Genomic DNA, 24,141 nt, shown 5'->3' on the forward strand with positions numbered 1-24,141 from the left:
GTATTAGCTTCCTTCAGCTCAGTCTTATAACTTTCAACAGACATAGCTATAGGTAGAGAGCAAACAAAGTTAGAGGACATCAGGCCGCAGCAGCTAAAACAACTAGGAGGTAAAGGCTGTACCTTTTCACCTTCACAGACTCAGCACCAACAATTTAACAATGTCAGGCACTTTTCACTACCACTATGGCACCATATTAGACGCACAGTTTTGGTGCTGCTAGTGCTAATTGGAGCGTCAGCGCAAAATCAAGTGTGCCATTTTGATACTGTTGCATCTGTGCATAGCCCAAAAATAACATTAAAGGAAAGTAAATTGAAAATAATTTGAGAAGTCCTGTATTCTGTATATATCCTAACCTCTTGTTTATTTTCCTATGCTGCCTCTCTCTCCCCATCTCTTCTCTGGCCCTTGTTAGAATCGTATGGAGGAGAGTAAAGCTCTGTTCAGGACCATCATCACATATCCCTGGTTTCAAAACTCCTCCGTCATCCTCTTCCTCAACAAGAAGGATCTGCTTGAGGAGAAGATCACATACTCTCACCTGGTTGACTACTTCCCAGAGTTTGACGGTAATTACATTATTGACTTGTCACTACAGCATTTGAGTAGTCACAGGCCACTTATCCCTAAATGCTTGTGTAGCATAGGGCCATGCTGTTAGCCCAGCATCAGCAGTGAATTCAATTCCTTGAATTATTTAATTAACTATCCATACAGGTGAGAAGTTAAGCCATCTGTTAAGCTCTGTCAGTTATGGTGTTCATGATCATTTTCAGTCTAGCTTTTGAAGGCCGTTGCCTACACTTTTGATTGTACAGTGACACCCTGTGGTTATGACGCTGTACTGCAATGCAGAATGATATTTGACTGAAAGTGGCAATGCAGTTATTTTTTCCATACTGAGGAATGAAATAATTATTTTTTATTTTTAAAGGTTTCGTTAGGCTATTATGATGCAATAGAATTAAAATGTATTTGCTTTTTTATACAATTTGGTCTTGCCTTACCTTTTGCACTACTTACACTCTTTCTATTGTATATACAGTCCCCTCCAAAAGTATTGGAACAGTGAGGCCAATTCCTTTTGTTTTGCTGTAGACTGGAAACATTTGGGTTTGACACCAAAAGATGAACATGAGGCAAGGCAGCAACATTTCAGCTTTCATTTACAGGTATTTATATCTGGATCTGATACACAACTGAGAAGATACCATTATTTGTAAAGGAATACCACCTTTTTAGGTGAGCAAAAGTATTGGAACAGATAAACTTAAAATAAATGAAAGTGAATAAGACTTAATATTTGTTGCAAATCCTTTGCTTGCAATAACTGCATCAAGCCTGTGACCCATTGACATCACAAAACTTTTGCATTCTTCTTTTTGTGATGCTTTTCCAGGTTTTCACTGCAGCCTCTTTCAGTTGTTTGTTTTGGGGGTTACTCTCTTCAGTCTCCTCTTTAGCAGGTAAAATGCATGCTCTAGGGTTTAAGTCTGGAGACTGACTTGGCCAGTCTAAAACTGTCCACTTCTTGCCCCTTTGTTGTTTTTGCAGTGTTTTGGGTCATTATCTCGCTTTATTAGGAAGGATCTTCCAATCAGTTTGGTTGCATCTTTCTTTAAATTGGCAGGCTAAATGTTTCTGTAGACTTCTGATTTAATTTTGCTGTTGCCATCATGTGTTACTTTGTTGTTGTCAAGATTTACGTTTACCAAAGGTATGGAAAGGCTTAAGTTTGGAGAAAGAAAGGATCTGCTCATGATCCCAAACAGACAAGCTCATCTGTGAAACACGGTGGAGGCAATGTCATGGCTTGGGTTTACATGGCTTCTTCTGGGGCTCATTAATCTTCATTGATGATGTAACACATGATGGCAACAGCAAAATGAGCTCAGAAGTCTACAGCAACAAAAGGTCTGCCAATTTAAAGATGCAACCAAACAGATTGGAAGATCCTTCATCATGCAGCAAGATAATGACCCAAAACACACTGCAAAAACAACAAAGAAGTTCATCAGGGGCAAGAAGTGGAAGGTTTTAGACTGGCCAATCTCCAGACTTAAACCCTATAAAACATACATTTTACCTGCTAAAGCGGAGACTGAAGAGAGTAACCCCCAAAACAAACAACAACTGAAAGAGGCTGTGGTGAAAGCCTGGAAAAGCATCACAAAAGAAGAATGCAAAAGAGTTGTGATGTCAATGGTTCACAGGCTTGATGCAGTTATTGCAAGTGAAGGATTTGCAACAAAATATTGAGTCTTATTCACTTAAATTTATTTTAAGTCTATCTGTTACCAATACTTTTGCTCACCTAAACACGTGGTGACAAATAATGCTATCTTCTCAGTTGTGTATCAGATCCAGATGTAAATACCTGGAAATGAAAGCTGAAATGTTGATCTCATATTCATCTTTTGGTGTCAAACCCAAATGTTTCCAGTCTACAGCAAAAATAAAGGAATTGACCTCACTGTTCCAATACTTGTCTGGCCCATATTGTAGAAATTGACAATAAAGCTGACTTTGACCTTGACTAGAAGCTGCAAATAACGATCTCCTTATTGCAGGTCCCCAGCGGGACGGCCAAGCAGGGCGGGAGTTCATACTGAAGATGTTTGTGGACTTGAACCCAGACAGCGACAAGATCATCTACTCGCATTTCACATGCGCCACCGACACAGAGAACATCCGATTCGTCTTTGCAGCCGTCAAAGACACCATCCTGCAGCTCAACCTTAAAGAATACAACCTGGTGTGAAGAGAGAAAACAGAAGCAGAGAGAGACCTTCAGCCCCCCCCCCCCCCCCCCCAATGAAAATAAAACCACACAAACATACACAAGCATGAGACATACTGCTGCTTAGTGTTGAGCAGTGCTTTAAACATTACCAGTCCAACACTATCCATCTTCTGCCCCTACTGTCCGCTCCTTGGTTGTTGGTTTGCCCCTTTCCCCTTTTTTAAAGACTGATTATCAGTTTTGTGGTCTGAAAAATTGCTCCTCTTGTACAAACACACAAGAAACACATTCAAATATAACACTCCTTCCAATTGTCCCACTCTCTCTTTCTGTTGGTCTGCTCCGGGACTATTATTGGGCACCTAATGTGGCCCCCTGAGCTCTGTGGTTCACTTTTTTGTCCTTTACACTACACTATCACCAGTGCTTGTGTGTTCAAGGTGGGTAGAGGGCCTTCTCTGGGCACACTAAGCTTTTATGGACAAAGGGCTCTCTCCCATTCTACTTCTTTAACCCATGCATGCTATACACTACAGCATGAGGCTAGGCTGCAGACCTTGTACTCTGCTCATCTGCAAAGGGTAACTAATTATGGTGATAGGAATATATTATGAGGCAGTGCTGGGGTGCAGTGAGGTACTTGGTTCCCTTGCTCTTGAATTCTATATTTGATCTTTTTCTTTTTTTCTTTTTCCCCCTTTTTTTTTTGTTAACCCGTCCCAAAATCAGAGCAAAGAAGCTCTGTTGAATGTAAATAAAGTTGTAATGCTGCTCACACAGAGTGAGGGCTACACAGAGACTAAATGTTCTCTGTAGACTTTCAATATTTTCAGCTATGGTTATATTATTACTTGCTTTTGTTCTCCAATTAAAATTGAAGATGACTGCTCAAAGGAATGCAATGCTCCAGAAAGAGTCCCACGATGTTCCCTTTACACTGCCCCCCATTTCAATGTGTTAACATACATCATGAAACAAAAAATAAGAGACACTACTGGTATTTACATACTGTATATCAACTCCCCTGTTGTTTTGAGTCACATAGCCAAATTAAAACAGTCTACTTTTCTGTAAAAATAATTATGTTGCCAGTATCCTGCTCATCCCTTAAGTGGTTTGCATACTAACAGAACATATTTGGAAAATGGTGTTGCCAAAATTAAGAAATTAATTAATTTCTAATTAATTAAAAATTAAGTTTTCTCTCTTTATGGATCATTCAAATGTCGGTGGCATAATGACTCACTTTGTTTGGTTGTTCTAATGTCTGAATCACACGTATTAGAACTGTGATTTGTGTCCTTTGATGCTAAGAATAATCTTCCTGTGCACAACGTGCGAATGGTGATACCAGATTAGTACAGTGTAATAGACAGTCGTAGATTAAATCACAAATTGGTCTTGATCATTCATATGGCTTCTCTCTGTAATCAACTTCAATTTTGCCATATTATACAGCCTAAATTTGATAAACCGTAATGCGTAATGGATAGCAAAAGAGTAAACAGTTTTTTTTGTATGTCTAATTTATCAATCAGAACTATGTATTGTTGAGAAAATGAGACTTCCTCCCTGGTTTCAGCTCAAAGTTTTGGAGATTTTATACTGCTGTAAAATATCAAAACTATTTTATGGACAAGTGTTCTATCTTTCTAATGATACTTCATATATTTAGTTGTTGCAGTTCTGTTTTGAAATGCTTGACAATGGAAAACACTGTTTCCATGTCAGGTCTGTGCTTTATGCAAATAGGAAAATGGAAACAGACAAAAAAAAATGCAGAGGTTGCATATTTACTGTTCAAGGATGCTTGCATTATTTATTTTTGTTGACGGATATGTGTTGGCTATTGGTACCATCTCATATTGTGTCTCTTGCCTAATACAGTTGTTAAAATATTCCATTTGGCTGAAAGTTGATAGATGGCTATTTTTTGTCTTCACTATGTAATTCAGGTAGGTTTTCATAACTTTTTCATTACAAGGGCTACTACTACTATTAGCAGCTTTGGTAGAAATGAAAGGACTCTATGGACTGCATAGAGCAAAAGGTGCAATTAATTAACAAGGGTGGCTACGAATCATGAGTGTGTTGATGTCCTATTTAGAGTGATGGCCGCAGGTTCAGTGAGGGATGGAATGCAGCAGTCCACAGTTTGGTGGCTGTTAGGCTGCTTGTTCACTATCTTTTTGCCTTTTTAGAGGGTGGCGGCTAGTGTCAAAAGATGTGGGGTTTCCTAAGGTGCAATATCTAGTTTTTAGTGTCCTAGCTGTCGCGCCCAACCATACCCCCCACTCTTACGATTTATGTGCTGATCTTCTAGGCTTTATATGATTTTCCATGCCTTGGTTATGCATATTTGGCTTATTTTCTTATTGATTATTGATAGTGTTTCTGTGTTTGGCTTTGGCTTTGTTGGGAGTCAGTTTGGGACATTTTGTGCAAACGGAGAGAGCTTGACAGACAGGTCAGATTAAACATCAGAGAAATCATTACAGACCCTCTTTAACTCTGTCCGTCTTAAATTGTTTGCCAAAAGGCTCACGAGGCATATTTCCTTTTAGATTTTTCTATAGAAAAGCAGTATGATCTGTTGTTGAAGTTACCCACCCTTTGTATTACTTAGCCTTGATTTTAGTCACATGCACCCAGTGAGAGTAATCTTTACACCTGATACAAATGTCTGCGTTGTGTTGATTAGCTATTATCTTGTACGTTTAGACCTTGTGCATTCAGAGACATGTGACATGTATATCTATGCCACCATTGTTTTATTGGTTGAAACAATATTGGAGATGTTGCAACACTGACTTTGATAATTCAAGTCATTTTGTATTCTTAGCATGTATTGGTAATGGGTACATACTTGGTGTTTCAGCCAACTTTATTTAAAGGCCCTTTCTTAACCAGTGTGTCCTATGTATAGAGTGTTGCTTTTCACACTCACTTGCCAGCAGAAGTTGATTTAGTTTGTGCCACAATTTGGTTTGAGACAGTTTTGAATTAAGAGCGTATGTGTTTTTTATGTGGATTAATAAAACATGTGACAGACTTTAACTGAGTTTGGAAAGTTGCATGGTGCTCTGCTTCACTGCTGGGATAACGTGATGTCCATTTGTATTTTTTTTTATTGTCAGCTTATCTTACAGGAAGCACGCTCCATTCCCCAGAACTGTGGCTTACCACCTTAAAGGCAGGCGTGCGGTCTCTATCACGTATTACTCTTGTAGATGAGATGGTGAGCAGCAAATGGACTTGAAATATAGGCTGCTTGTGAGGATTATGCACAGAAATTAAAGTGACCACTGTTGGCATGATGGCGTACTTTTTGGAAACTCTTTGTCGTATAAGTTTCCACATGCTGACAATATGTGTAATTCTGCTGCAAAACCAACACAGTAAATGCCCCATGGCTTCACTACCGAGGTTTAGAGGCAACAGTAGAGCTGGGTCAGACTTAACCATCGATTTGTGATGTATAGAAAGCATTTTAGGGGTTTGTTAGTAAGAGATAGATAGTAGAGGTAGATATTCAAAAGAAGAACCTGGGAACAGGTCTCCCTTGCAAAAGAGTCTTCGGACTCAATGGGATATACCTGTATAAATAAAAGGTTAAAAGAAAAAAATACAAATTTGATGTAACCTGACCCAGAGCTCTGTGGTAAACCTTTGTTAATTCACTTTTACATTATGGATTATTTTTCCAGATGAAGCTTGTGTGTTAAGCCTCAGTATTAATGTATTTATTGAAAGGATTGCCAATTGAAGGTACTAAAATGGCCATTATTATATTTGTGGTAATGATAACAAGTGAGTGAATGAATATGCTGTGTGTTTACATGTCTGCCATTCTTTGCTCTTTTTTTTCTTCTCCCCTCTTACTTGATTAGACTGTGTAGTCTTTCCCTGGGTCGAAGGCACTGAAACTGCACCTCTGCAATGGGCCTGCATTCATGCAACTTAGATGTCCGTTCAAGCGCGCTCGTTGGTACTCTGAGGTGTGTGTGTGTGTGTGTGTGTGTGTGTGTGTGTGCACCTTTTTTTTAATGGCTATTGCTTATGCTTACGATCTGTTTTGATTAGGGGGACGGACATACAGCGATATTAAATGCTATTTTTGCATCTTTTCTTTTTCTTTTGTAAGGGTGACACACCGTAACATGTGTATTTAGGACCACTTAAGATGACAGACTTTTTTAAAGGAGTTCAAAATAAACTGTGTAGTGGTGTACAAATTGAAAGTAATGTATTTTTGTTTGATTATCATTTTTCTTTCCTTTTTTAAAGTATACCAAATGTAAATTATGTACAATGAGTGTGCCAATCCCATTTCTTTGTAAAGCCAGATTCTCTTAACAAGTGCCAATGTTGTGAAAAATCAAGAGGGCCTGTGAATTTCATGGTCCAGTTTTAAAAACAAATAAACACTTAGGTATGTGATTAATTAACTAAAAAAAAGGACAATTTTATTCTATATTTAGGATTTATGACGAACTGCTGTTTTTAAGATAAATGTCATTTTAATTGCATGTGTTTGTCAGGTTGGGGAGGAAGTGGGTGGTTGAGATACTGTAGTCATGCGACACCCATGAAAAGGGTCATAATGGTTATTGATTTACAGTATTTTAGCCATATTTCTCTTTTGTATGTTTCATTTCAACCACTGTTGCCTGAACCTCATTCAAACATGAAAATGATTTTCATAGCCTTCTCCTTTAAATGTTTAAATTGGAATAAAATATGTTCCTATACTCTCTTTTTGCATCCTTGTTCAGTTCTTTTGGAGAGTACTTACATATTGTGATTGGAGGACAATGCCACTTTTGATGTCCAATACTCTAGGTGTGCTTACTTAACACTATTTTTCAGACCGTCCCATAATGGTTTAGATTACATTTCCCTGCTTCTAGTAAGCGGGTTTCACTCGATTCAGTACATTATAAAGCTAATGTTTTTTTGTTTTTAAATACCATTGTGACATCGCAGTAAGATGCCTGCTTGAAAGGTACTTAGTATTATTAAGGGAAAATTATTGGCAGAATTCAGCATGCTTTGAAAAATAGTTGGATAATAAACACTGTACACATGTCATGTATATTAAATGGATTAAGATAGCCACAAATACTATGACACTATGATAGGTTCAGGGAGGATGAGAGGTCAGTAAAAGATGATTGGAAAATAACTTATACTATTTGCTGAGTAGTATATCTACTTTTAAAGCAGATCTGGTACTAAGCATTTTCACATGAGTTTCCAATGCAACAAAAGCAACCAATTGGGCTCCAAAAAAGCATGTTCAGCTGTCTGCAAGCTGCAGGTCCATCATACAGAACTGTATAACATTGAGAGGAGCAAGCTTTAAAATCATGCTAAAGTACAGAAAAACTGAATAAACAATGAGTAATCATAAATGTCCTAAAAGTGGCTGATATAAATACCTTGCAGTATAACACTTTGAGCCCATAATGTAAAGCAGTGGCGTCATTAGGCCTATTTTAGGGGGGCTTCAGCCCCCCTAAAATATTCTTAAGCCCCCCTAAATAATTTTATGTTTATTTATAAAAAAATAAAAAAATTAAATTAGGCTGAAGGCTTGGGCCGGCTCTGGTGAAATTAAACGTTCGCTCACATTCTGTGCATCTCCTTGGGGCTAAGCCCCCCCTGTTCCTAAAACCTAGTGACGCCCCTGATGTAAAGTAATAGAAATAGCATATAATGTTGCAGTTAATTAAGGTGAGACAGTCAAAAATATTGTTTTTTTCAAGCACTGGTCAATTTTTAAATGTTTTTCTATTTTGCTTCCATAACATGTCTTCTTAAATAAAAAGGTTAAAAAAAGGAACTTTTACGTGATTAGTTTACTAAACCTTGATTGTTTGCATGTGTACATATCTGCTATAGCCTAATTACATCTTTAATGGCCATTATTTCAACAATAGTTTTTTAAAATTGGCTACTCGGAACAAAACATTTCTAAAACTAAACTTTCCATAATCATTCTTAGCACTATGAAGTTATTACAGAAGGATGTGTGTGCATGTTAATTGTCTGATTTATGATAGGCCTACATTTTCTTCTTAAAAACACAACATAGGCAACGCCTAACTTTGATCGATAGGAGGTGGCCAATCAAACATTTCTAAGAGTTATTACTCACTCACCAAGCCTAAGAGCTGATTAAAAGGCGTACTGCTAACTGGCCAACAAAATGACAGAGGCTGCTACTACTTTATTGGCTTCAGTCCTGTTCCTATGGACTGAGAGCTGTTGGGAGTTACGGCCGCCCCTGACCCTCATGTTATTTGTCTGCCAGACATAATAGGCTATGTCGGGACCTGTCCACACGAGGCGCTGTTTGCTAAGATATCGGCCTGTAGATCTGCGGCGTGTAGACCTGCGCGACGCTCACCGCTCATCTACCCGCCGTGTTTCTGTGTGGGGCGTTCACCTCCCCAGCTCCAGGAATGGACTGACTTTGTAGCTTCACCACCACTGACAAATCCACTCTATCTCTGCGACTGTTTGGTTGTAGGGGTAATCGTTTTCGGGTTTAATTCAAGCCTGGGATTCATTATACATTTGAAGTTCATTTGCCGTCCGTGGTGCGACCCCAACACACAGTGGTGTGTTTTTTTTACCTCACTCGCGAGACTTATTTGTTGCCGTTGGACGAAACGGGATTCAACTTAAACGAACCCGCAGACATTTTGTTATTCTGCGAATAAGACGTTTTTTGTCTCATACTTGTTTTCTCCCACAAGTGCAGTCGCAGTTGACTGAAGAGAACGAAGTGAAAGCTTTTGACGGACCACCACAAGGCGAAGGCAGAGTATCATTACCCTCCCCTTAGCTACAACCACCACCGCGGTGTGCATAACGTTATTAATTTACATCCGCTGAGCTCGCGTCGCTGCCGCTCGTGCGTTTAAGGCAGAACGCTCGCAACATCGATGGATCATTTTGACTGACAGCTTTTGAAGAATTAGCTAGCTTATAGCCAGTGAGTGAGCCAGCAGCACTGATGGTGGTTTCCTGTTCATAGACGCAGTAAATACGGGGTCGGGACAGGTAGCCTACAACTGAATGGTCTTGCATCAATCCAGAGAAGACACCGACTCTTTTGACCCGCTCACGGCTGCAAAGTGCATTTCTCATATTCGGCTGAATTTTTGAGGAGGGTCGCTAGCTACTGTTAGCTAGTCATCCTGCTAACGCTGGACAGCTCCTGTTTGAGGCTGGGCTAGCTTTGGACAAAGGACCAACGCAAGGGAAAAATATAAACACAGGGCGCTCAGTTGATCTTGTGAAGGACGGCAACAGACAAGGAATTGACATGATGTTTCCACAATCAAGACACTCAGTAAGTGGCCTTCAATTTGAAATTTGTTTAGGAATTAGGTTTGCTAACTACGCACGAGGTAATTTATCCAGGCAGGTTATTTAGGTAGGGAAAATTATGCATGCAACTTGTTTTTTCACTGCTTGTTGTATTTAACAGAGTTATTTCTAAAGAGGCAGTGTTTGATTTGTTCAAAATATTTAGAGTATAGTTGGTTATAGAGAGAAAGCCTTTTTTACTCGGACTGGAAATTGTTAAACTTTTGCAAGATAATGGTAAATAAGTCATCCTCCAAATCAAACTGTAATAAATGTTGTCATATTTCAAGACTATATTTTTACACCCTTGTGTCAGTTTAATTTCGTTTAGCTACACTTTCCAAAATCCCTAAAACAGATATTTATTTAGCTGCAATAATAAGTAATGCAGTGGTGCTGTAACTCTCATCATATAGCCACTGAGTTCACTGTACACTATAATGTGCAGTTAGGTGATTTCTTTTTAATCTGTTCCCCTAAATCTCAAGTTTCCATGGTAACAGAAACTCAGACCAGTGATGAATGCATGGGCTCTCAGCCCATCGGTCAAACATCTATGTTAAGTGACTGGCAGAATTGTGTTACCCGTCACTTTAGCAATATCAAGTTGTGACGGTACTGCTTTGAAGCAGTGATTCTTTCAGCCAATGGCTTGAATTAAGACTAAATGTTTCTTGCTGGGACCCAGACTGGAATTCAGAATAGAAGTCCCCTAAATTGGCTTCTTATAATACAGGAGAAACCTGCCTGAAACCCAGATTTCACCTACTTCTTTTGGTTGCCATTTCACCTTGTCCTCCTAAGGGCTGATTTTACAAAAAGCCAGGTACCGTAAGGGGTGGGGAAAAAATCGATGTAAAAATTGGGATTCCTATCTTCTGCAATTTTTGCAATATCCAAAATCCTTTTTCTTTAATTTATTTTTATTTTTTATATGTATTTTGCTGCCGCCGGTAATGTTGACTTCAAATCACATGCATAACAAGCTTCACATTAAAATAGTCTTAAATGAAGATAAATAAGACATGGACTTTAATTTGCTTTCATGCCATAATTTGCCACAACGCTTCTCCTTCTAAAATCCTCCATTGAACTGAATCGAGAATCAATCAGGAATCGATTTGAATTGGAAATCGTGACCAGAAGAATCGGAATCTAATTGAATTGTGGAATTCCAAAAGATTCACAGCCCTTGTATTTGTGTAAGCACAGCACAGATAAACAGGACCACAAGAAGACTGTGATGTTGCCAGGGACTGTGCCCTCTGCTTCTCCCTGGCAACGTCTTGTCGCCAGCAGTAGTTCTTTTTACTGCTGAAAGGGGAAGAGTTGTTTTCTGAGATGCTAGCATTTGAATGTCTTTTGCGACATGAATGGTTAGCCCTTTGGCAGTCCGTCTGTGTGGAAGCCCAATTGTGCTGCTGTTTTGAGCCAGCTGATTGTATGTTCTCAGACCAGGGATCTTTAGATTCGTGATCCTCTGGTCAGAGCCTGGATTCTAAGACCAATTAATCCTATACAAGCATTGCATCCCATTGAGTTCATCTTATCCATGTTTAAAAAAAAAAAAATTATTTTAAACATTTTCATTGTATGCTACTTTGCGTATGTATGACCCAGTTTCTAAATGAAGTGGCAATGATTTTAGAAAGACAAGCCGTGCTCCTTGTGTTAAAGTCATGCTCACCAGTCAGAAGTGGCCAACTATATTAACAACAAAAGCGTGAAGCGCAACGATAACTTCACTTTGGTGGCGTAGAACAATTGTCTTTGCCGACGTGCACTACCTTGCTAAAGAAGAACGGTTTTAAAAACTTTTAACGCTGGATAAAAGAAGGGCAATTTCCTCCTGCACATACCTCAGTCAAGTTGATATACGTTGTACACAGATAAGTAAAAAATAACTTTAAATATGAAAATGTAGACTTGCAGTTTAAAAAAATACATATAAAAAAAGAGAACTATATTTTATTTTATGAGAACTATAAAAACACTTTCTTTAAAGAAACTCTTAAACTAAAGCTTGACGTTGAACATGTTTACAAATCAAATCACAACATGTCAGAAACATTGCAAGTATATATTTTCCTCAAATCGTTCAGCCCTATAGCGCCAAATTTTGATCCATGTCACTCTTTGAATCTTTTGACTTTTGGTTTTATGTTGATTTTCAAGTTTTTCTTCTCAAACCATTGTCTAATAGCAAATGAAAAAATCAAGCTGATAATTAAGGTGTAAAAGGGACTTAATTCCTGACCTGGATTCATTACTGGAAATCATCGTTTTTGCTGTTTTTGGTATCCCTCATTTGATTACAGATCCAAAGAGTCTGTTGCGTAAATGCTAGGAGAAAGTGGTAGGTTGTACGAAGCCTTCTTATAATGATGTTACTGGCTAGCTTGTCAACTCTAACATCCCCATGTCAATGAGCGAGAAGTGGCGGAAGTGAAGTTGTGCGATACGTGCGCCTCCAGTTGGTCTTCGGAGGAAACATATCCAGGATGTGTACAGTATGGCTACAATTTTGGTAAAATAGTTTCTATTATGTTTCACTTTCAAAGTAGGGATTCCGATTCTTAATGATGTCAGAAGGATAGTTCTTACCTGGATGTCACTTTAGAGCCGTGCTTTCAAACCAGCCTCCCTCTTCTGGGTGAAGTGGTGAAGCAGGCACCTCCTGATGGGGAGAGAACTCCTTCACCTTTTTCCAAGGTGAGAGCAGCTGGGCCACTGCACTCCTGCCTGCCTGCCTGATAGTAGGTTATTTTTTCTAATCCAATTGAGTGCCCCTATGCTGCTTGATTGGAGGTTTAAGACCCAACACACAGGATTAAAAAATGGGGTTTGGGAATTTAGCATGACTCTTCAGCGGTGCTGCAGCTGGTTTGGTCTTATCCTGCTACTATAAGCCATTTCCAACCCCCCCCCCCACACACACACACACACACACATACACACCTGTGTACTGACCCCCTCCCCCCCTACTGTGATTTTAAACATACTATTTACTGTAAGCACACACAAACACACACACACACGCACACGCACGTCTTCCCGCTTCACATCCTTTCTGTTCAGCTGCTGCTGTCACAGGAGCCCAGGGACAGGGGGAATGTGTGACACCCATATAGATATGACTGCCAGAGATAAGGAGCTGGAGGATGACAGAGTAACAGCACTGCCTCACTATGACAGATGATGGATCTCTTATACTGACTTGTTCACCACCAAAACTGCTTTCCCTTTTATTTCCCTTTGTTCAGTCTGTAATAACATTAGAAGCTCCATACTGGCATCATCACGTAAACAAGCGTTACATTTCAACTATAGATGTGCACAATCAAGGATCCTCTGGTGGATGGATAATATGAGTAATTTAAAACAGCAGTGGAAGCTGTAATGGTGGAGGTGGTGATTTGTGGTCACGTTGCATTAAAATGAATGTTAAGGCATTTCCTGTGTAAGTCATACAAGATGTTGCTTTTTTCCTGGACACTTTGGTTTAAGTAAAGTGGGCCATATGACAGACAATAGGCAGCTTTTAGCTGTTTCATATTAAACACTAGGCCAAATATTTTTTTCCCCATTTGGATGCTTGCTGCTTTCTTTCCAGAGATACTCCATTATAGGTTCACTGCTATTCAAAGTGACTTTAAAAATATAAATAAAAGATTTTTTTTCTAACGAACTATGAATATCAAATTATATTATCGGTTTGTTTCCGAATGCTATCCTACAAAGAACACCCCTCTTTAACTGTGATTCATCTATTTTAGTTATATTGCAATGGGCAAATGATAATCCACTGTCACAGGTTATGGGCACAGTTCATAGCTTTAAAAGGGAAAAGCCTCATTTGATAGTGGCACAGTGCCTGACCCAGTTCATAGCATTTGCCATATTGTTTGGGTGTTGATTAATCCTAATGCAGCTTCAACAAAGCTGGTTGTGGCATAAAAGTGGAGCAGTAGAAAGGCCTGTTGCCAAAGCCTGAGAGTAGCACAAGTAATATGGAGGCGAAATCTTTCATGTCCCCTGAGCCCATGCTCAACCGTAGATTTGGCCACAGGTTGTAGTACAAACACACACACAAACACGTGTACACACACACACTCCCAATCCCTCCTCCTGCTTGTCTCCCTTTATTATGCATTTCCTCCCAGATCTGTTGTAGTGGTGGGAGGGTCAGGGGCAGAGGGTGCACAGGCATTATTAAGCCCACTTGAATTAACAGGACAGCCCCCAGCCTTTCCTCTAAAGCCTCCAGCTGGGGGGAGCTTAATCCCCATGGTCCCCTGTCTCGCCCATTAAACAAACTCCCCCCACCTCTACTCTGTCGCTCTGCTGCACACACACACACACACACACACACACACACACACACACACACATACGTGTATGTATGAGCAACAAGCCTGCTGTCTGTGTGTGTGTGTGTGTGTGTGTGTCAGTCAATGGGGGGTACTAGTCATTAAAGTGTGCACGCACATACACACAGAAGAAAGCATGGGTACAGCATGGAACACACCAGCATACACTTTAGCTCTCTTCTCCCTAGCACATGCATAGAAATAAAACGTTTTTTTCCCTTTTACCAGTACAACATCAGCACGCCTCACGGGGCCTACCTGCTTTTTTATGTGGGGAGCAAATTGAATGACACATGCGAGGCAGCAGATGTCTGGGTCAGTAAGGTTAGGCCAGCTGATTAGCATGACAAACAGAGCAACACAGGTCCCCCAAACAAACCCACCCTGCAGGAGGCCCTGCTTTTGAGTGGCCGGGTTGAGGCCATGGGTCACAGGTGATGTTGATTTTTGTGAAGGGCCACAGTGGATGATTGTCAAAATGCTTTGGGGTTGGTTGAAAGGGAGGGGTGTAGACTGGTGCGACCCCTCTTTTCTTAAACACACACTGACTTGGAAGTAGATACATTTTTAACAGACAAGCGCTCTGACTTAAACCCCCTCTATATACAGAAGATCTGTGCACCCTAGTATACACAAGAAATGGAATAGAAGTCCTCACTTGAACTAGAGGCATTTTATTTGTTTTATTTTGTTCAACCTAACGCAATCCAAGTTCCTGAAGAAATGTGAATTGTTTTTCGATCCACTTTTGTGACGCAAATATTAAGAGGTATGTGCATCAAAGTCAACAATGCTGCTAATTCTCTACTCGGGTGCCATTCAAACCTTTCAGAGGAAGTGCAAGTTAAGCCTTCGACGAACTAAAATTGTGTCAGAAATTAAGGGTATTTTGTATTTGGACACCTTAAATAGGGCATAGACAGAAAATGCTGTTCTGATCATACATTGCCAGACTGTGTGAATGTGACTGCCAGTACACGTAGGCTAAAGCATGCATGGAATTACATGACCCAAAAATACTAGGAAATAGGAATGGGCAATATACAGAAAATTAAATATTGCATTTAAATTGACAGATTACACAGCATTAAAAAGCAGTGGCGTATTCATAGCAGTCTTTCCGCTAGTAACCTTTTAACCTACCTTTCATTTGTAGTTTTTCCTGTCACTGAAAAGTAATTATATTAATTAATTTAAGGCCACGAGAAGAAGATAAACTTATGTGAAATGTATCGCAATCATTAGACAAAAAATACTATAAAATAACCAAGCAGTCCGTTTTTCCCAGAAATCACATGATGTGTATACAAAATGTAATTAACTTGCCATGAATTGTTAAAATAGGGTAAGAATATTCAAACCTACCACGTAATTATAACAGAAACAAGGGCTTCCCCCTAAATTTTTATAAAAATTTGATTTCCTAGCTGAATTGCATTTTACCCATTTTGTCTGCTCAGGCAGCCTTATGTAAAGTAAAGCAGCACATACCAATAAAACATGAATATATAAAAAAAAACGTGTGAGTCGTACTGTGTTTTAGGTTTTGTTCAAATTTGCAGGAGCCATGTGAATTCAACTATTTGAATATGTGGGTTTTTCTGCGCCATTTAAGGACGCATGTGTTTTTGTGTGTCCATGCATGTACTGAAGGATGTTCTGCGTGAAGAGGGAAGAAAAGAATGAGAACGGATTTGTTCTTGTGTGTTTACATGCACGTTCACACACACAGTCGAGAGCTCATCGGGTGGTATGTGCGCGTGTGTGTGTGTTCTTGTGTGGGGGTGAAGGTGGGTGGGGGGGGGGGTGTGTGGAATGGAGCAGGAGTGTGTGGGAGGTGGGAAGGAGGAAGGGTGGTGGTGGGTGGGGTAGCCATTCCTCAGAGCATAACGTTGCAATGGGCTGGAACAAAGCGGCTCGACGGGGGGGCTGCTTGATTGGCCTGGCCCAGCCAGGGCCCCTAGACCTGCCAAAACGCAAGGCACTGCACCGGCTCAGACAAGAGAATTAGCTGCTCTCTTTGTGCGCCTAAGAATGCTAAGACCCCGGACTGTAACAATATGCTCCCTCATGTCCACCAAGATCATTCACACACTGAGGATTTACAGCATGGCAATGAAAACCTCCCCCGTTCACTTTGTTTGTCCAAGAGGGGGGGAATTGATGAGGAGTAGGGATGGGGATCTTTCATTTTTTATTGATATTGATACCATTATCGAGACTCCTTACCAGTCCGAGTCTCTGAGATACCACTATCAATACTTCTCTGTAATTTTGTTGAAAGAGAGGCCACATAGCACGTTAAACATTTCATAATTCCAAATTTACTATCTATTATGGCTGGGAAAAAAGTTTTTCACTGTTTGTGATTGGGTGGGATATGGGTGGGGTGTGTTCGGGGGGGAAAAATCTATGATCCATTGTACTGCAGTTGCTTGCTACGCTGCGATTTAATAAAAAAACCATTGGAAAAAAAAAAAAAAAAAGTTTTTCACTTAAATGGTATTATTCAAGTTTCTCGCAAAAGACTGTTTTTTTTTTTTTTTTTACATTATTTTGAACACTTCACGATGACCTTTTAAAGATCTTTGACAGATAATCATTTCAACTGAGCGGAAATTAATACATCACATTTCAAAAAGTTTTGCAACCACCTTTTATCAGATTTTATTTAGTTTTTAAAGCAAGCTTTTAACTAGCTCTTATCCTGCCGTTTTACATGGATTTAAACATTTGATCATTTGGTTGGCCACATTGGGAGCAAATTTCTCAGCGCCAGTCGGCTCCAAAAGCACTGGTCTTACATGTGTTGGTAACAACCTCACGAATTTACAATTTGTGTATGTATTTCAAACAGCCGTGCATGTATTTCGACAACCGTGGATCCTAGTTTTGATATTTTTAAATCGGTTATTTTTTCTCACTATTATTATTACTATTATTATACGCTTCAAATAACATAATAAAACCGTGTTTGTTTATCCAGTTAAATGGGGGTTTTAATGTGGTTTCTGTCCGATTCGTTTGCGGAAAAAATAGAGCAGACGCCGAAACAGTCGTGACCGCGCGCACAAGGAGCGTAGCTCGTCTGGTGTGGCCTGTCAGATCTGTTAAGAGGGGCGCCGAAGTGAAACTGCCTGTGTTTCCAAGTGCTTTTGCGTCCAGTGTGTCCGTGTGTTTGTGCGTGCGCACCTTTGTGTGATTGTGTGTGTCGGCAGTGTAACCCTGCCCTTCACAAAACGGAGCAGAGGAGAGACTAGTAAAGCAACGCAATAGTAGACATTATCTTCACATACATTTGATAAATAACATAAGCATTTAGTTTAATTGATAAAATAGCACCTGTTCTATATAAAAAAGAGACCGCAGATAAATTACTTAAGTTGTTATTTGGCACTATCCTTTAAAAAAATATATAATTACGTTTTCCTGTTTTTATAACTTTAAACTAGGGCTGTCAAACGATTAACATTTTTAATCAGATTAATCACAGGATTCTGTGGATTAATCACAATTAATTTTAACATTCGAAATATGCCCGAAAAATTCAAATTTTCACTGTATATTGTTGTATGAATGGAAAGATAAATGACAGAAGGTGGATATGTACATTTAAAATGAGTATGTTTATTAATTGAAAATCCAAATGATGGTTTTAACACTGAAAATAAATTTAAATCAAACTCAAATATATAGGCCTACCTACCAAACCATAATTCAATTGGTCTGTCTCTTTACTATGTCTTTGGGCAAATATAGGATAGGCTATAGAATGGCATTTATTTGGTGAATCTATAGATTGTGCATTCTTGAATACAACTTGATTACAGTCCGCGGTGTGTGTACGTGCTAGGGGACTGTTCCTGTGTGCCAGGAAGCCGGCGTTAAATTGATAGCCTCGTTCGACTTGTCGCCGTCTTGCTCAGACCTGCGCGACTATGACGCGCGTCTTGCTGAGCGCACAACAAAAATGCTGTGCACTCAGCAAGCCGAGCGTCATAATTGCGCAGGTCTTAGCAAGACGGCGACATCTCAAACGAGGCTGATGTCTACTCACACACACCTCAGAAAACTGCAGACGTTTGTGTCCTCGCGGGCTCTGAACCGAGCGGACAATGTTTCTCCTCCTGTTGCTTCGACATCAACTGTCACCCGCGGCAGCTGATTTTATATACTATCTATGCCCCCGACACAGCAGTTTAAAACTTTAAAACACGGCACGGGCTAACGTGCCGCTATGTTTGGCTGCGCGCAGCTACTGATCCTGGGTCAGCAGTGACGGTAGTACAGAGCCGGTGGGATGTACGGGGCGGATCATTCTGCACATGTGTTAAATGCGTTAAAAAAATTAACGCCGATAATTCCAGAAATTAATCACCCTGCGTTAATTTTGACAGCCCTACTTTAAACATTTTTTTTTTAAAGAATTTCAGGGGGATGGGACGTTCCGTTGGGCCCCTAAGACAATGAAAGGGGAAACACTGTATAGTTTTTCCAAATTTGAAAAGGTAGAAAAAAAGCCTACTCTCATAAGAGACATGATGTGATAATTGTTCAAATATGGGGATAACTAATAAAGGAACTCAGGAATATTGGAGGGGAATCGGGGGGGGAATTGCTGTACCCTTTAAAACTTGAATTGGGAAAACATCAGAAGTTTAGTGCTGGTGTACGGTTCCCTTGTCAACCACATGCCGGCACTCCAGCCTTTTTGCTTACATTGTCCGCTTATTTGTTGCGAACTTTGGGACTAATCTTCCTTTCCTCCCTCCCTGTCTTCCCTCCGTCGCTGGCTGTTGTAAGTAATAACCTTGGTTTTGACAAGCAGGCATCAATCATCTACACAACCGTATTGGGTGTAATCTTAAAGCCCCCCTTCTGCAAGGCTGGCTTTAATCTCAGCCATGGTCTCCAAACCCACAGTGCTGTCGGACTCACCACTTTCCCCACTCTTGACAAATTGCCCATTTCCCTTGGGTTTGCAATCTCTGCACTATTTTCCCATGTCTGTGTGTGTGTGTGTGTGTGTGTGTGGTGTGGTGTTATAGCATGCCTGCCCCCACCTTGTTTCTGCTATTGTTGTGTACATGCCTGTGTGTGTTTATGGCTAAAGTATACTACATTGTTGTGCATCTGTGCTTGCAGGTCAATGTGCCTTAAGTGTCATGTTTGTGTGTGTTTGTACTGCGCGCTTGGCTTGCCTCGCACACAGGGTCAAGATAGTTCCGCAGAGTGGGAAGGCAGGCCATGCCATGCCAAGCCTATGTTAGCAAGGGCACTTCACTCGAAGTGATAAAAGTAGAATAATCCCCTTTTTAAAGCATCTTAACGAGGTCAAATCTGTTGCGCGGCAAGTTGGGGAAGCTTGTGTGTGTGTGTGATGTGGGGATAACGCTGCAGAAATGGGGATAAGCTTTGCCTTGGTTCGTGAGAGATAATAATCAAAATCAAATTCCTGGCCCAAACAGGATTAGGCTCTCCCCGCGCTCTAAAGCCCCTGTCCAGAGCGGCTGAAGACGCAATCGTGTTTCTCAGCCTCCCCTCTCTCTATCACACACACACACGCACGCGCACACACGCGCAGCTAACACAGCTTGCTCGGCCCAGACACAGTTGGCTGCGGTGAGGTTGGATGCGGGCCAGTTAGCCCTGTCCCTCTCTCAGATCACTGGGCACATACGCTTTAGTCCAAACACTAATCTGGGATATTTAGGTGGAATTGTTTGGTTGGAGCTATTCTTAGATGGAGGATGTGATCTTGTTTGGTGCGGGTGTATTAGCAGAAGGCTTAAGCCCTCAAACGTCTGGCTCTGTGAATCATGTCATGATGGATTTTTTTGCTGAGCGGTTTGCCTACACGTTAAACACATGCCCCACGTGCTGTTCACAGCAGGCATACTTTTCCCCTTCAGTAGGGTGAATGCTATGTGGAAAGTTATATTTTAGAGGAAATGGCACAGACAATAAGAATCTAGAGAGTTGACACCGCCCGTGACAGGGTTGTGTTGAATAACTCCAAATGTATCACACAATAATGCATCACATCCAGACACCACCTTGTCTACCTTCTCTTGGCACTTTTCACAAATGCATTATTCAATACCACACACAGGACTCAACGTCAATGCTTTGATTTACACCTACAATGTCTTATCTTGCCTCAAAACACAAGTGAAAAGGTCAAATTGCTATTTTGTTTTTGACAGAAATACTTTTTTTCAGCAATTGTGTTATCTTTGAATAATAATGCGTCAGTACTAAAACTTGGCAATGGAAGTCTGTGATGGACAAGTGGTGGATGGCTCAAATGGCATCCTTGGGACTGTTGCGATGGAGCAAACAGACAGCCTGGCGATGAGAAATAGGCCAACTGCTCGTCAGTGTACATTAATTTAGAAGTGGGAGTGAGATAACATCCAGTCATTAGTGAGTGATTACAATGCCAAGGCTCCATTTCTGCCCCCAACACACACACACACACACACACACACACACACACATATACACGCAAACACACTCCAACTGAGATGTAAACAGTCAGGCAGTGCTCCAGGAAATGCAATCCCTACACTGCCGCTGCCCTCAGGCAGGATTTACACTGAGGACTATGTTTTGCTGTGTATCCTGCTGTTATTGTGTGTCTCAGTGTGTGTGTTGCATTTGTGTATGTGCTCTGTGTGTGTTTAAATACTTTACTGTATATACTGTATTTGTCTATTGTTGGTCTGTATGTGTGAAGCAAGCCCCCCCCCCCCCCCCCTTAGAGATTAATCTCCCCTTTGTCGAACGATCTATGGAGCAGAAACGGTCTTAGCCTGATTCTTATTTAAAATAGACATTATGCTTCACAGTAAATTTCACATGGATTGGACCAGATGATGAGGCCAGGAAGGCTGGGTGTGTGAGTGGGGGGTGACGATGAGTGGGCTTTAGGTTGGTTGGGTGGGGGATGGGGGTGGGGCAGCAATTTCCTGAAACGATGAATCCCATTTATTTGCTGAAGACTGTCTCAATTGGCTCACCAGTGCACAAAGCTTTTTAATGCTTTAATTACGTCTCAAAGGAGCAGGGCAGAATCAAATTAGAGATTGTCCTACATTTCGGTTGTGTGTGTGCGTGTGCATGTACTAGTGTTTGTGTGCATGTGCACTATGCAAATTTCGCATGTGAGGGAGTGTGTGTGTGGGCTGTTGCATCCTTGTCCATGATTCATTGCAGTGAAATATGTGTTCCTCTGGCAGCCAAGCATCATACATAGAGGCTTATCACATCCCACACACAGATACACACGCACACAAAATCTGTCCCTCACACATACCTATTCAATTTTAAGGCTGTCTATTTTGCATTAACACACGTATCTTTCCCTGTCACATTCGCACCGTCTAGGCTATTGCGCTGTAACACAAACAAAAGCGTGCACACACATAAGCCTAGCCTCTCCCTCACACAAACACATTTTCACTAACAGCGTGTAGGTACCTTTTTTTCTCCCTTCACAGCAGATGGCATGTGTCACAATATTACAGCAGTATTTCATTAACATCATGGGCATCCATCTGTTGTAGGCTCTCAGTTCCCCATAGAGCACCTTGTTTTGGTCACTGACAGAGAAGGAGATAATAAACATTGTTAGCTGTGTATATTGCATGGAACCAGGAGAAGCTTGCATAGTCTGGTTGTGTAGCGGCGAAATATATTGGGGCAGAACTGTGAGAATTGTCCTTCAAACTCCATTCTATCTAGGATTTAGGAGGTTTTGCAATAACCTCGACTTGGAATTACTGGCAGACTCCTTAACATATTTTACATCATTAGCAAAACAAAGTAATTCATATGAATGTTCTAATACTTGTATTACCAGTTGTGTGTTGGACATTTGGAAAGAATGTCACGGTTGACTGTGTTTTCTTCGGTTCTTTATTTGATGTGGTTTCTAGTAACACAACCATGGTTTTAATTTTCCGATTTCCTTCCCGTCCTATTGCCAGTGTTAGCTAGCGTGACGTTAACATCACCTCCAGCCAAGCTTTCAAATTATTTCCAGCCATCAGCCAAGTACAGCCCCATTTTAGCTAGGGTCTGTAGAGTTCTGATCTATGTTAGACATCTGTGGACATTTTAAGTAGAAGGTGAAGTGTGAGAGTTATCTTATTCCCCCAGGCAACCAAATGTTGCACACTTTCTTTAGACTTGTTGGCAACCATTCCCACACAAAATAGAATCTTCTGTTTAAGAGTGTTGCTGTCACAATGATTTAATCGCAACTGAAATAAAGTAGATTAAAACTAAAATTTAAAATATATAGTTTAAAGTAGGGATGCACCGAAATGAAAATTCTTGGCCGAAACCGAATAAAATTAAACAGTTGGCCGAAACCGAATACCGAAAGAGGCTTTTGCAGTTTTGTTTATTATTTAGTCAATTATTTCAACATTGCATACATGAACTCCCAAATGTTCTCCTCAAACATAGCCTACAACTAAAAACCTAAATACCCTAAATAAATAGATAAATAAACAGTAAAACCTTCAAATCTAAGAGTAAAATTAATATTTTATTAGGAATTAATTTGTGAACCACTCACTGATTTTTACCTTGACTTATAGTTATATGAGGATGAATCTACAAAAAGATCGACTTATTGCCTTTCTTAATTTTTTGCAGTGCAGTGCAGGTTGAGTTGCTCTAAAAAAAACTGCACCACAGCTCCCACCGTAATGTCCAGACTTCAGAATTTGCATCAAAGCCCTGATCATAACAATGAGAGGCTTTAAACGATGTCCATGCTTAGGAGGTGATTGTAACTTTTTCGTCTGTAGACTGAAACTAACGGGGGGGAGGCGGCTCACTGGACATGTAGTCGCGCTGTCAGTTTGCCGACATGGCTGTGTATTCAGGCTCGAGAAATGCAATCAGACCGTAGGAGCCTTTTCCCCCCAACAGCGCTAACGGACAGGATATCTCCCGTTATCATTTTAGCTGTCAAACTAAAGTTTTTTTTGCGCGGCGGCCCTCACCGGCGAGGTGTCACTGTGAATGACACCGTTACCAACTGTCACACTGTCACAGAGTTGCACCGGGTGAATCGCTGCTTCGCTCGCGCAAGGCTTTTGTGTTTCTAAGGTGATTAAACATCAGTCTTGGACGAGCGTTTTAACTTTATGCTGCATAAAGCATTGCACTGTCTGCGCCGTGTTTCATCCAGTTGCTCCCACACTGGACTCTGACATTTAATTCATGCACGCTCCAAACTGCTCCTGCTGCGCGCTCACAAAGAGACGTGGACTCGCATACACGGTTACGTCTCTCTTTACTGCCATTTCCTGGTTTACAAGCGCGCAGCTCTTTTAAAAACATATTTCCTTAGTGTCATTTAGTTCGCCAATTTTCGGTAATGTTATTCGGCTTTTTAACTGTTTCGGGCCGAAACCGAAAATGACTTATTTTGCCATTTTCGGCCGAACTTTTTCGGTGGCCGAATATTCGGTGCATCCCTAGTTTAAAGTAGGGCTGAAATGATACGGAGTAACAGTCGCAAACAACTCTGAAAAAGTAGCTTGTTTATAATACACTAGGCTAGAAAATCACTACTTTCTCTAGACTTTTTGGCTGTACACTTGTCAGCGGAGACAATTTCCCTGC

At 40.6% G+C, this 24,141-nt stretch overlaps 2 protein-coding genes across 5 annotated transcripts in view; both read left to right on the forward strand.

Annotated features, from left to right (window-relative positions):
- LOC307254287 (guanine nucleotide-binding protein G(q) subunit alpha) overlaps positions 1–7,502 on the forward strand; it is a 55,135-nt gene extending 47,633 nt beyond the window's left edge. For both annotated transcript variants that reach the window (XM_080032595.1, XM_080032594.1), the window contains exons 6-7: positions 419–572; positions 2,574–7,502. In XM_080032595.1, coding sequence (XP_079888721.1) covers positions 419–572; positions 2,574–2,764 — 345 coding nt within the window. In that variant the 3' untranslated portion in view covers positions 2,765–7,502. The remainder of the gene's footprint in view (positions 1–418; positions 573–2,573) is intronic.
- A 1,712-nt stretch (positions 7,503–9,214) lies between these two features.
- The window catches only part of tle5 (TLE family member 5, transcriptional modulator), a 43,660-nt gene continuing 28,733 nt past the window's right edge, over positions 9,215–24,141 (forward strand). For all 3 annotated transcript variants that reach the window (XM_080032911.1, XM_080032912.1, XM_080032913.1), the window contains exon 1: positions 9,215–10,109. In XM_080032911.1, coding sequence (XP_079889037.1) covers positions 10,083–10,109 — 27 coding nt within the window. In that variant the 5' untranslated portion in view covers positions 9,215–10,082. The remainder of the gene's footprint in view (positions 10,110–24,141) is intronic.

This window comes from Ammodytes marinus, assembly GCF_949987685.1.
Source record: "Ammodytes marinus genome assembly, chromosome: 8".
NCBI classification, from domain to species: Eukaryota; Metazoa; Chordata; class Actinopteri; order Uranoscopiformes; family Ammodytidae; genus Ammodytes; species Ammodytes marinus.